The sequence below is a fragment of the Lactuca serriola genome, chromosome 4 (assembly GCF_051521515.1).
Source record: "Lactuca serriola cultivar US96UC23 chromosome 4, Lser_US96UC23_V15, whole genome shotgun sequence".
In the NCBI taxonomy this organism is placed as follows: domain Eukaryota; kingdom Viridiplantae; phylum Streptophyta; class Magnoliopsida; order Asterales; family Asteraceae; genus Lactuca; species Lactuca serriola.
Genome location: NC_136411.1, coordinates 100881854 through 100894609, shown reverse-complemented (window position 1 = coordinate 100894609; position 12756 = coordinate 100881854). Strand labels below are relative to the sequence as shown.

Below are 12756 nucleotides of genomic sequence, written 5' to 3'. Positions count from 1 at the left end.
TTCCATTTAAATCTGATTAATTCTTAATTAATTCTTATCGATTTAATATTAATTTATTAATCATATAAATCAACAAATCAATTATTTAACTATTAATATCATATTAATTTATTATTCACATAATAAATTGACAAATCAACTATCTATTTCTTATTCACATAATAAATTGACAAATCAACTATCTATTTCTAATTAATATATTAATCATGTAATATATTAACAAATCATTTCCTTTTTCTCCTAATATTATTCCTAGCTATTTCTAGTTATGAGGGCAGCCCAAAAGGACTTTTCTTTTAATAACAAGAATATATCAATTTAGTTATGAGATTAGACACCTTAATCCAACATATTTAAAGGGTGGACATTATAAAGTGTAGCATGAAAGAAAACTTTGTTTGCTAAAATAATGTGCCATGTGCACCTCTACATCAAGATTCAGGTATGCATTTGTAGCCAAGCCTTGCAGTCATGGGATACCTATCAACTGCCAACTTTTACATTTATGCACCCTTCTAATTAGATCCACACCAAATGCATCATTACCAAATCTTACTTCAAATTGGTGATATTCACTCTCCCTTCTCATTGTTGAGCAAATATCCAAATCCCATTCCTTAACCATGATCCTTTTATTGTACATCATCTTCATGGCCCAAACCCTTATTTCTTCTAGCATTATGATGATTGGCTTTTTCTGGCATCCCTAATTGTACTATTGAAACTTTCAAAGACACAATTTTCCATAGCATCGAAGTTCCTCCCTTCTACAAAGAAAGTCGTTGACCATGATTTTGGGTCCCTTTCAATAAGATGATCATAGGCATTGGGGTATATTTGCTTAATTACATCCATAGCTCCTTCAAACTGTTGTATAGTGGTACTGTATACAACAACCCAAAACAATTCCATGTGGTGTTCACCATTAAACCTCTTCTTTAAATTAGCATTGATTTGTCGTGCACATTATCTATGTTATGCTTTTAGAACCCTTTTTTCACGGCTTCTAGCAATCACTGTCAAAATTAAAACTTGTTGGTGAATGTAAACTCAAATGTTAAACAATTATAAAGTAAAAAAAGCATACAAACTAATACCTTATGTCCATCTGAAATGATGGTAAGTCCACCACCATTTTCCTCCTCCAATGTCATCCATGAGAATGTCAAGATACCACTTCCAAGTAGCTTTATTCTTAACATTTACTACAACCCACACGGTAGGGTAGATGTTATTTGCATCTCTACCTATTGCTATAAGAAGCTCACCCTTACAAATGCCTTTCAGGAAGCATCCATTTATCCCAATCACCTTTCTACATCCTTCAATCCAACTATCCCTAACACCTTTAAAGCAAACATAGTACATTGAAAAATATGTAGTTGATTCAGTCATGATGTCCACATCCATTCTTACCATAGACCGTGGGTTAGATATCCCAATTTCTTCACCATAATCCTATAACCTTCCATAATGCTCAACCAAAGTGGCTTCAATCTCACTCAATGCAAACTTTCTTGCATTTCTACATTACCCCAAACTAACATTATATTAAACTTTTTGTAAAATTTGGCTTTAATTTTCCTTAAGCTCATCTTTGGTCTTTCCAATATTTCATTAACAAAAAATATTTCCCAATCCACCGATAACTCACAATTGATCCAAGTTTGAATGACCTTAAGCAATTGTGATTATCTTTTAATGTCTTAATTTGAAAAGAATGTTCGTCCTTCATCCAAGTAACCCATAGTCTAAATAGACACTAATGTCTTGCACCTTTGCTACATTTAGCTAACAACCTATTCTTATCGCTTTTTTCATACCATAAATTGTATCAATGTTTCACAACATAATTACTTAGTAAACATTTAATCAGAAAACTTCATACCTAATATAGGAACCATCTTCTTCTGATTCTGGGTTGGATCATAGACATGATACACTAGTTTCACATCAACTTCTTCCTTTATTACATCTGTGTTTGAACCATCTTCCGATTTCTTGTCAGGATAAAGGACATTCATAAATGGATCATCAAGTTGTTTCTAGATTGAAACCAACCCATCCTCTTTATGGTCAGGTGAAATTGAGTTTAAAAATGTGGGATCCTCTTCAAGGTTTTCATCCTCTACAATTGAATCATCTTCATCAGGGTTCTCCTACTAAATCCAATCGAATATGGGTTCATTATACTAATCAATGTGCACATTAATTCTTTTTGCTTGGCTTCCATTCCCAACCTCAAAGCACTCTTTGTATTCTCCTTGATTTTGAATTACCCCTAACCCTTCACTCGACCTTCATGTAGAAGACATTAGTAAACATCCTTGCATCTGGTGTTTGTAAGTTGTTTAAGGAATGTTATGAACTTTGAAAATACAATTGCAATGAAGTTGACATCTCATACAAATGCTTTGGGTTGAATATACAAGGGGGTTGGGGCCAAATGCACCATTATAGTGGACGCCGACTATTAAGGACAATTCATCCATCATTACCGCGGGGGGAGCGGGGGGGGGGGGGGGTGGGGGGGAGGGAGGGAGGTTGATTGATTGCAGGTGTTCAATGTTGTTATCCGGGTGAATGAAAGGAACAGGGAAAAGGAACGAATGGGAAGTTTAGTTCTTTATCAACCCTAAATTAAGTTATGTTCCACTTAATGTGTGTATAATGCCACATAATATAAAATCATGCCATGAAATTTGTCAAATCAGCTTAACATAAGATCACGGGTCATATTACCTTAAGTTGAATAGAACAAACAAGTTCAACCGACAAATATAAATGTATGAAAAAAACATAGTTATTCGTTAAAAGCCTAAATTATTTGTAAGATCCAATTTATTGCATAACCATATAAAATCCCATTTTGTTGGAAAATATATAAATATTAAAAGTTGAAGGAGCACACAATAATTAAGCAAGTACAGCGAATCTCCTCTTTACTTCAACCCATATTATTCTCTCTCGTCTAATCAGGTATGCTCTCTCTTGCTACATAGATTGACACATTGTTTACAACTCTCTCGGAAATCACTTTCAGTTTCTGCTAACTCAGATTCAGCTGTAAGTATCAATGGTTTTGTTTCGTTTTTTCTGGAATTGCATTAAAATTCGAATAATTTGTGTTTTTTTTTTTGGTTTGTATCCTGATGATTTGCGTCAAGGAATATATCATCGAAGCTATTTTGCTGTATGTGGAGATTAATTTACTCATCCTATAGGTTTCGTAGTATGCACATGAAATAGGAAGATTTGAATTTGAAAACCTAACGCTGAATGTGACGAAGCTAATTTCGAGCACTTAGGGTTTAGTATTTTTGAGTAATGTAATGCGTTTTGAGTATCACATGTGGAGTTATAGTCGAGGTCTAGATAGTGAAGAACATACTTGTACCTTTTCATCCATGGGAGAAATTAGAGCGGGGGAGGTATGTGTTGGGAAATTGATATTATTAGTTTGTGAAATTGAATTCACCCTTGTTGAAATGCAAAGTAAAACAATCAAAAGATAAGCTTGAGAAAGAAATAAACAAATACAATAATTATGAAAAGGAAATCTTCCCCTGAATCAACCATCAAGGTATTCACTTCTATTAGAAATCATATGTAAATCACAATCTGTTGTGTAATAATATGAATGATCTGAATTCTGAAACCCTAGATTAAAGACTAAATTACATAATTTAGCAATCAATGTCATAGGCCTTCAACCATGTGTTTAGTAAAACAATTTGCATCTTATTATCTTCCAAGTACATCAAGAATTATATTATTGCATCTTATGAGATATTATTATTCATTTTGATTCATAGTTAATATGTTGTGTGTGTGTGTGTGTTGTTGAATACATTTTCTTGTTATAGAGTGATGATAAAAGATAACGAAAACACTATGCATACTGGACATGTTCGGCGTCGTAAAGGTTCAAATGAGGTAAATAGTCAATGAAATCTTTTATGATATTTGTGAAATATATTTCAAACATATATACTCAACTATCTTTTCTCAATCTATCATATAGCTATACATGAAAAGATCATAAGCTATTGTTTTGTTGAAAGGAAACGAGATTCCCTTTGTTTGTACATTCATGTTTGGTTTATAATATTGTCAAAGGGTTTTTGGAATGTAGAAAAATGACAAATGACAGGATTGTCCTTTTGGATATCTTTAAAACCTCAATAAAGAAACTTTGCAATATGCTAATATCTTAAGATTCTTTCCCTTTAAGTGTCATAAGAGGATAGTTTTGTACTTTTATGACTTCAAATTCAAAGAAAGCTATGTCTTTTTGTAAAAAAAACATAACAGATCAATGACATTTGCATGTTGAATATCAGGTTCCAGGTGATGTTGACCAAACAACTGGAACCAAATTGTTGGCAAAAGATCAAAATAAGTATAAGTCAATGTTGGTTCGTGCTTATTCAACTATTTGGATGATTGGTGGCTTTATATTTGTTGTCTACATGGGACATCTCTATATATGGGCAATGATTGTCATAATACAAATCTTTATGGCAAAAGAGTTGTTCAATTTATTAATCAAAGCACATGAAGAAAAACAGCTTCCAGGATTTAGGCTATTGAACTGGTAAGTTCAACAAGCATCCCTTTAGGCCCTGTTTGTGCAAAAGACGTGAATGCCCTTTTCATTCTCATTATTGAAAATAGCCATAGAAAGCTCAAAACAAGCATCTTTTTGGGCCCCATTTGTGCAAAAGACGTAAATGCCCTCCTTGTTTGTGTAAAAGACATAAATGCCCTTTTCATCTCATCATCGAAAATAACCATAGAAAGCTCAAAACAAGCATCTCTTTAGGGCCCGTTTGTGCAAAAAGACATAAATGCCCTCCTTGTTTGTGCAAAAGACATGGATGCCCTTTTCATTCTCATTATTGAAAATAGCCATAAAAAGCTCAAAACAAGCATCTTTTTGGGCCCTATTTGTGCAAAAAGACGTAAATGCCCTCCTCGTTTGTGCAAAAGACATGAATGCTCTTTTCATTCTCATCATCGAAAATAGCCATAGAACGCTCAAAACAAGCATCTCTTTAGGCCCCATTTGTGCAAAAAGACGTAAATGTCCTCCATGTTTGTGCAAAAGACGTGAATGCCCTTTTCATTCTCATCATCGAAAATAGCCATAGAAAGCTCACCTGATTGGACAGATGAGACTCGACAAGCTTTCTAGGGTTATTTACAATGATAAGGATGAGAAGGGCATTTACGTCTTTTGCACAAACAAGAGATGGAGCTGTAATCAGCTGTTGTTTCATGTTTGTTTCAGGCACATTTTCTTCACAGCAATGTTATTTGTATACGGTCGGATTCTTAGTCAACGGTTGGTCAACACAGTTACAACTGACAAGTTTTGGTATAAACTTGTGGGAAATCTTATCAAATATCACATGGTCACCTGTTATTTCTTGTATATAACAGGTTTGTCAATCTCATTTTTTTTTTTTAATTTCACATAATATTTTTCTTAAAACAATATATTTAAAAAAATCAAACAATGAAAATTGACGTATATTGGTTTAGGTTTTGTGTGGTTTATTCTTTCACTAAAAAAGAAGATGTACAAGTATCAATTTGGGCAGTATGCATGGACTCATATGATCCTTATTGTGGTTTTCACCCAATCATCTTTCACTGTTGCCAACATTTTTGAAGGAATTTTCTGGTATTACAAATTTACAATTATAATTTTATATTTATCACCACTTAGTTTAAGCTCAAATTCTACTTATGTTTAAATAATGCAGGTTTCTTCTTCCAGCATCACTGATTGTGATTAATGATATTGCTGCTTACATATTTGGTTTCTTTTTTGGAAAAACTCCATTGATTAAATTATCTCCAAAAAAGACTTGGGAAGGATTCATTGGGGCATCTGTTTCAACCATCATATCTGCCTTTGTGGTAATTAATTATATATAATAATTCTTTTATTTTTTTTATAAAAAATTTGTTTAATCTTTAATTGTCTGCAGCTTGCTAATCTTTTTGGACGCTTCCAATGGTTGACATGTCCTAGAAAGGTGATTCAATTGTATTTTAACATCCATACTCATAATAATAAAAAATAATAATAATTTATAAAGACAAAATAATAACTGATGCAGGACTTGTCAACTGGATGGCTTCAATGTGACCCTGACCCTTTGTTTAAGCCTGAGAATTTTGTGTTACCCGAATGGGTAAGTTAATTGCAAGAAATAACAATTTATTTTCTTATTAATTATTATGAGATTGTAGTTTTTTAATTTTTTAATTTTTTTTTATTTGTTAGTTTCCATGGAAAGAGATGCAAATTCTGCCAGTGCAATGGCATGCATTGGGACTTGGACTTTTTGCTTCAATAATTGCACCTTTTGGTGGCTTCTTTGCTAGTGGTTTCAAAAGAGCCTTTAACATCAAGGTATTTGTTTCCTTGCTTTTCCATAAACAAATTCATATTTATTTATCTTTTTTTTTTTTTTTTTTTTTTTTAAATTGTCATAATTTTTCTGTAGGATTTTGGGGATAGTATTCCCGGACATGGTGGGATGACAGACAGAATGGACTGCCAGGTAAGTGATTAAATGCAAGAAATAGCAATGTACTTTAATGGTTTATAAATTTTATAGAAGTAATTTGCTTATTATCATTATTATTACTGCTGATTTTTTTTTTAACTTACAGATGGTTATGGCTGTGTTTGCATACATATATCACCAGTCATTTATTGTTGCTCAAAGCGTATCACTTGGGATGATTTTAGACCAGGTATTCCAACACCAACTTCTGTTTATAATTTCAGTTGCACAAAATTTTCATTAATACAAATATTTTGAATTTATTGTATCAGATTGTAATGAATCTCTCATATGAGGAACAACGTGAGCTCTACTCCAAACTCGGACAGATCATTAAAGACCATCAATTTGGTGAAACCTGATTTTTTTTCTATTTTTTTTTTTAATCATAGATTGATTTGTTAGACTATTATTGTACAGTGGTTGTGGCTCTTTTGACCTAACTTTGTTGGGTTAAAACTTAGAGCTTGTTGTAAAATCTATTATTCTTAATATTTAAACACCATTACATGCGACTCTTGTAATCTATATGTATTCAAATCTACACATTTGATAATAATATCAATCATCCAAACTAGTCTTCGAAAGACAATAATTTCAATCTTTTGGCAAACAAATTGTATCACAAAAGGATTACAAAATTTGGTACATTAAACATATTCTACTTTCACATCCATTTTACCCCAATTTCGAAAATATACTCCAAAATATCCAACTCATAAAAAAAACCGATAAAATTACCCGACTACCCTTCTCCTTCCTACTCTCTCTTTTGTTTATCAATCTTAACATAAGGAAGAACCCCCAAAAACCTCACAACCTTAGGGTTCCACTCCCTTTGTTGAGCTCTACAAAACATCAAAAACGTATTTGCAAAATACGAATTAAACCCCATGAAAACATGCCACAAAGCATGACCTTGCGGGTTGACCGGCCACCTCGATATCCGCCCGCACCAAAACCGGTCACCCAACCAACAAACGCCGCCAATCAAGAGGGTGGCAAAGTAGAATTTGGCCAACCGTTTGGCGGCAATATCTTGTGTGTGAATGTAATATTTATACATTCTTGGAATACACAAAAGACATAACATGATGTAGTGAAGCTTGAATCCCATATCAAAACGGATTATCGAGTGGAGAACTGCAAACGAGATTCCATAAAGAAAGAGGAAAGTTGGCATCGTGCTTCTGTAGTGCCAGTCTGGGGAGTACAGGATGTAGATGTAGAGGAGCATTTCCCATACCATTGGCGTTTCATCACTTTGTTGTTGCCTACATTAATAGCAACCTACTTTCATTCATTGTGAAATGACCATTTTGCCCTTAAGATGAATAAAAAGGAAGTGAGAGTGCTTACACGTGTTGCAAGGTGGCATGATACATGACACTTCCGAGAGCAAGTGCCATGTTTGACAAGTGAAGAACACTAAACCTTTTCTCGAAGCGTTGTAGTAATGAGCTAAAAAGCCCAATTAAGGCTAAAAGAATGCTTGGAACATTTGATATGGTGTTGTAAAACTCGGCTACATAAGAAGAATAAATGTAATTCTTTTCACACCATTCATGGGAGGAAGTGACTGGGCCCCAAAAACTCGATATACTATCTGCCATATAGAAGAACAAACTTATATCTTGTCACCACACATTAACTATATCATCACCCTTTGAAATGTAGTTGTAACTATCAAAACCAGCAACCGATTTTACCTACAAAAAAAGGGGGGAAATAATTAATCTTTATAAACTTCAACTAGCTATTCAATGAATAGAAAGAATCTTAACTGCTACAAAAGTCATAACACCTCCACTAACAAAAGTAAGTAGCATACTTTCACTCGACTTTATATCATCTTTATTCAGCTTTCAGCATCATAATCATTAAGCATCAGAATACAACGCATAACTTTTTCCTTATTGGGGAAAAACTAAGAACTGAAGTGACAATAGATAAAAGAGTGGCACTTAATCAGAGTAGACAACAGGTGGAGATCAAAAGTAATTCCACTAGTCCTTTATTTATAAGAAAATCAACATCGATAAAAGTATCCCTCTCAAATTAAGACACTCGTCTTGGCTTGTTGGGATTAAAGTATATGTGACAGGTTTGTGCTTTTCAAGAAATTAACAAAGGATCAATGTCAAATCTGATAGAATTTATTGTGGAAGAGAGGGAGTATAATCTTCCGAAGCTGTAGTTCTTTTCACTTCTTTATACTAAACGCCATTTACAACTTGAAATCCAACAAAGTAAATCCCTAAAACCATAAGCTAGTTGTGAAATACTTGAAGCAGTACTTGGGAGATCGGAATTTGAGGCATAGAATTGAAATGAATCCCAGTTAGTTAAAAACCTCAACTTATTTGCTCTGATTCAAAAGTCTAATCCGTGGAAACGGAGCTCCGAATATACCCTAAAGTCAAAATATTATCACACAAACACAAAAGAAGACCTTCAACTTCATCACAAAGTATTCCAAATTAGGGTTTAGCGATATCATAACAAAATCCCAACAAATACCTAAACCATCTCTCAGAACTTCAACCTGATCCCAGATCCAGTCATACAATTATTACTATATCATGCACGATTAAGCCACAGCTACAACCACTTCAAATATACAACTTCTTGATATAAATAAATAGTCTAAAAGGAAGAAAAATCTCAGCTAATTGCATACAAATTCATGAGTAACTCCGAAAACAAACAAGAAAAAAGAAAAACCGACCTGCATTCGCATTAGATCTCTCGTTCTTTAATCTCAAAATGTATCTACGTGTACGTAGATCACAGGTTTTCGTCTCTGATCTACGCTCGTAAGTTGTATCTGAATTAGGGATTGGATCGGAGCGATAGATAACGACGACCGTCTAGGAGGACCACGGTGTCCTTTTTATAGGGAAATCCAAGATGGGAGGCGACGTGACTACGTGCGCTGTAGTTCAAATTGGAAATTTCTTTGTTTCTCAAAAGAATTTATTTCCCATTTATCACTTTTTAATGTTTAGATGTATCTACATAGAAAAGAAAAAATGGGCTACATATAAATTAATTTTACTATAAATGACTATATTTATTTTGATTATTAAATTTAGATCAAGTAACTTTTGAGAATAACCAAAAGGGCTTTAAGGAAGAAAAAACGCTTTTCATTTGAATATCTTATTTTGTTTTACTTAATTATTATTTTGTTCTCATTTTACTCGTTTTTTCCATTTAAATAACAATAATGATGTTTCAACTTTTATCATTTAAGTTACAAAAATTAGGATATTCAGTTTTTGAAACGTAATTGGTTTATAATGATAAATATTGTGATATTTCTTTGGAAAAATTGTATAAAAAGAAACTAACTTTGTAAAAAAGTTTGATTTTTACAATGTGTTATTTTTTTTTTCAATTAAATTATAAAGTTTATAATTTTGTTTCAATTTTAAACAATTCCCCCGGTTATACTAGGCCACATAACCGGTTCTCATTTAAACTTTGTAACATCATTGAATGTTATTACCCTTTTGTCAAACAAGCATGTCATTTACTTTTTTGCCCTAATTACTCAAACACCACCATCCACCGATACCTCCGATGATTGAACAAAAATGAAGTGGGGCGCACAGGGATATGGATGAACCAACATCATCAGATTTTTTTTTTTTTTTTTTTTTAAACGGCAAACTAACTAATCTAATTCTAAATAACCACTTATGTCTCCACCGAGACTTGAACCCCAGACCTCTAATATCAGATAAAACACGCATGGATCCATGGTATCTCATTTATGTTATTACGGTTTCATTCGACGATATTATTTTGCAACAATTTTATACCTTTTCATACAAACTAAACATTTGTCACTTCAAAATTGATAGTGTTAATTAACATCCTATTTAGAATGATGATTTGTTTGATGTTTGCTAATTTTGTCCCTCAATGCTTGTTGATTTTGTTGTTATTATCATCTTCTTTAGCAGGAGAGTTTTGTTAAGGGCCAAAGTTGTTAAGAAACTTTTCATTAGATAAAATTTCTTGATTAGTAAGGGTCAAATGTAGCACCCGAGTCGTCATATATGAAGTTAATCGATAAGAAACGTTTCTTGAAGATTTCCATAAAATAACTTTTACTTATTTTTAAGGTCCAATGTTGTTTAACAGAACTATTAAGGTCTAATGCTGTTAAAAATTTAACAAACAGTTATTGACTTACTGTAACACCGAAAATTTCAAAGCAATTTTTCATTTAAAAATAATCGTTTAATTCAAAAAAACACTTTGCTTAAAATCTCATTCATAATCGAATTACAAAACATAACTCCATTTTCACTTGCATAATAAACCAGGATCCTCAAAACATGACTCTTTCTTTGGTGTGTACAATCGAGCCGGTGCCGTCCCGTGATCCTGAGAGAAACCTGAAACACATAAAACAAAACACTGTAAGCACGGAGCTTAGTGAGTTCCCCAAAATACCACACATAACACATATTAGCCACTCGAGGCTATAACTCTGTGGGTCCGTGGACCATACTCTGTGAACCTTCCGGTTCTAACTCTGGGAACCTTCCGGTTCTAACTCTGTAAACATGCACAGCATAAATCACATAGAATAATGCAGTACAACACATAACATACACATCATACAAATACTCTGTCACATAACTCAGGTTACATACTCAAGGTAAAGTATAGTGAGAAGACTCACCTGACAATCATAAAACAATTATCTGCACATGCGAACCTCGGACTCGCCACCGCCTAACACATAAGGCAAATATCTCTAATTAATACTCGAAGTCCCAACTCTAATTAACCGGCGATTACTCTTTCCCTCTCTAGTCAGGTAATGGGTAAAAGACCATTTTACCCCTCCCTGACCTCTATTACCTCTGTTGACCAAAACTTCCAAAGTCAACATAAGACAACTCAAGTTAACGGTCAACACTGACCAGACTCGGCGAGTACACAAGAGTGACTCGGCGAGTCCATGCGGGTTCTCTAAATCCTTTTTAAACCTCTTAGACACGACGAGTTCCCTCTCCACTCGTCGAGTTACTCGGCAACGAAACGCGGGGCAACCTCGACTCGACTCGTCGAGTCTGCCTATGGACTCGACGAGTTGCTCCCATGACAACCCTCATCTGACCTTCTGAGGTCAGATCTGCTTCACCAAACCATAGATCTAACTCCCTCAAAGCCAATAACCACGAAAAGGTCGAACCTTGGGCACTCATGCAAGGTTCTACAAGCTCATTTGGGTGAAACCCTTCATTACATAACAACCCTAGCTCAAAACTCCAAATAGAATGTATAAAACAGGATGGAAGGGACTCTCTGGACCTCTTTGGGTCCAGATTTATGGCTTCACACTCAATGGGACACTATACTCCACAAATCAAGCCATAAAAGAAGCTAGAAAACCCTAAAATCCCCAATCTTACCCAAAACAGAAAAGGGAGAACGATTTGATACCTCTATGGTGAAGATGCAAGCTCAGAAGCTCTGAATCGACACCCCCTTGACCTCCCTTTGCTGGAAATGACTACTCCATGCACAACCACCTCAAGAATGCTCCAAAATGGCTCTTCTTCACTCTCTCAGCTCTCTGGTTCGATAGGAGTCTCTCAAAGGTGTAGGTGGCCGCCACTGAAGGCCATAAGGGCCTTTAAATAGGTCCCAAACCCGGACAATTAGGGTTTTCCTTGACAGCGCCGACTCGGCGAGTCCAAATACCCGACTCGTCGAGTCCCTTCATTAATCTGGTCCCCAAAACGCGATCCTACTCGACGAGTTGAGGCATCAACTCGCCGAGTCTCCTCATTCCCCAATATAAAATACTCAAATTCCCATACCTGGATATCCGGATGTTACACTTACTTCATTTTGATTCCTTACAATGATATAGGGTAATATTATAATTATGATTTGAATAACGTATTTTGGAAGGAGAAACATCAAGTGAATCAGATGAGCAAGCATTTGTGGTTGATCCAAAATTAAATGAAAGCGATGAGGAATAAATTAGTTCCCAGGATATAAAAGTTAGTTATGATGATTTTCTATGTACCTGTTAAACAAGATAAAACTAATGATGAAGTAATTAAAGAAGATGGAACACCTGATAATGAATGAAGCTTGGATAGGGGATCCGAAGATGAGTCGGGTGAAAGAGTTGTCC

General features: G+C 34.4%; 2 protein-coding genes across 4 annotated transcripts; one reads left to right on the top strand and one right to left on the bottom strand.

Annotated features, from left to right (window-relative positions):
* The first annotated feature begins 2856 nt into the window (after positions 1–2856).
* On the top strand, positions 2857–7099 carry LOC145102190 (phosphatidate cytidylyltransferase 1-like). Of its 2 annotated transcripts, none has more exons than XM_079039570.1 (12): positions 2857–2979; positions 3867–3936; positions 4344–4597; positions 5294–5445; positions 5548–5689; positions 5772–5928; positions 6000–6047; positions 6132–6206; positions 6299–6427; positions 6522–6578; positions 6691–6774; positions 6857–7099. In XM_079039570.1, the coding sequence occupies exons 2-12, from the start codon at positions 3871–3873 to the stop codon at positions 6944–6946; spliced, it is 1254 nt and encodes a 417-aa protein (XP_078895696.1). In that variant the 5' UTR covers positions 2857–2979; positions 3867–3870; the 3' UTR covers positions 6947–7099. The 2 variants fall into 2 exon arrangements, with proteins under 2 accessions (XP_078895696.1, XP_078895695.1); XM_079039569.1 differs by having other exon boundaries at positions 2917–3066.
* Positions 7100–7164: 65 nt separating this feature from the next.
* LOC145102191 (alkaline ceramidase-like) lies at positions 7165–9537 on the bottom strand. 2 transcript variants are annotated; one of them, XM_079039572.1, is made up of 4 exons: positions 9313–9537; positions 8369–8518; positions 7944–8293; positions 7165–7858 (listed from the first exon to the last, which is right to left on the bottom strand). In XM_079039572.1, exons 3-4 carry the CDS (start codon positions 8195–8197, stop codon positions 7345–7347), a joined length of 768 nt encoding a protein of 255 aa, XP_078895698.1. In that variant the 5' UTR covers positions 8198–8293; positions 8369–8518; positions 9313–9537; the 3' UTR covers positions 7165–7344. The 2 variants fall into 2 exon arrangements, with proteins under 2 accessions (XP_078895698.1, XP_078895697.1); XM_079039571.1 differs by lacking the exon at positions 8369–8518 and having other exon boundaries at positions 9313–9536.
* Positions 9538–12756: the final 3219 nt, after the last annotated feature.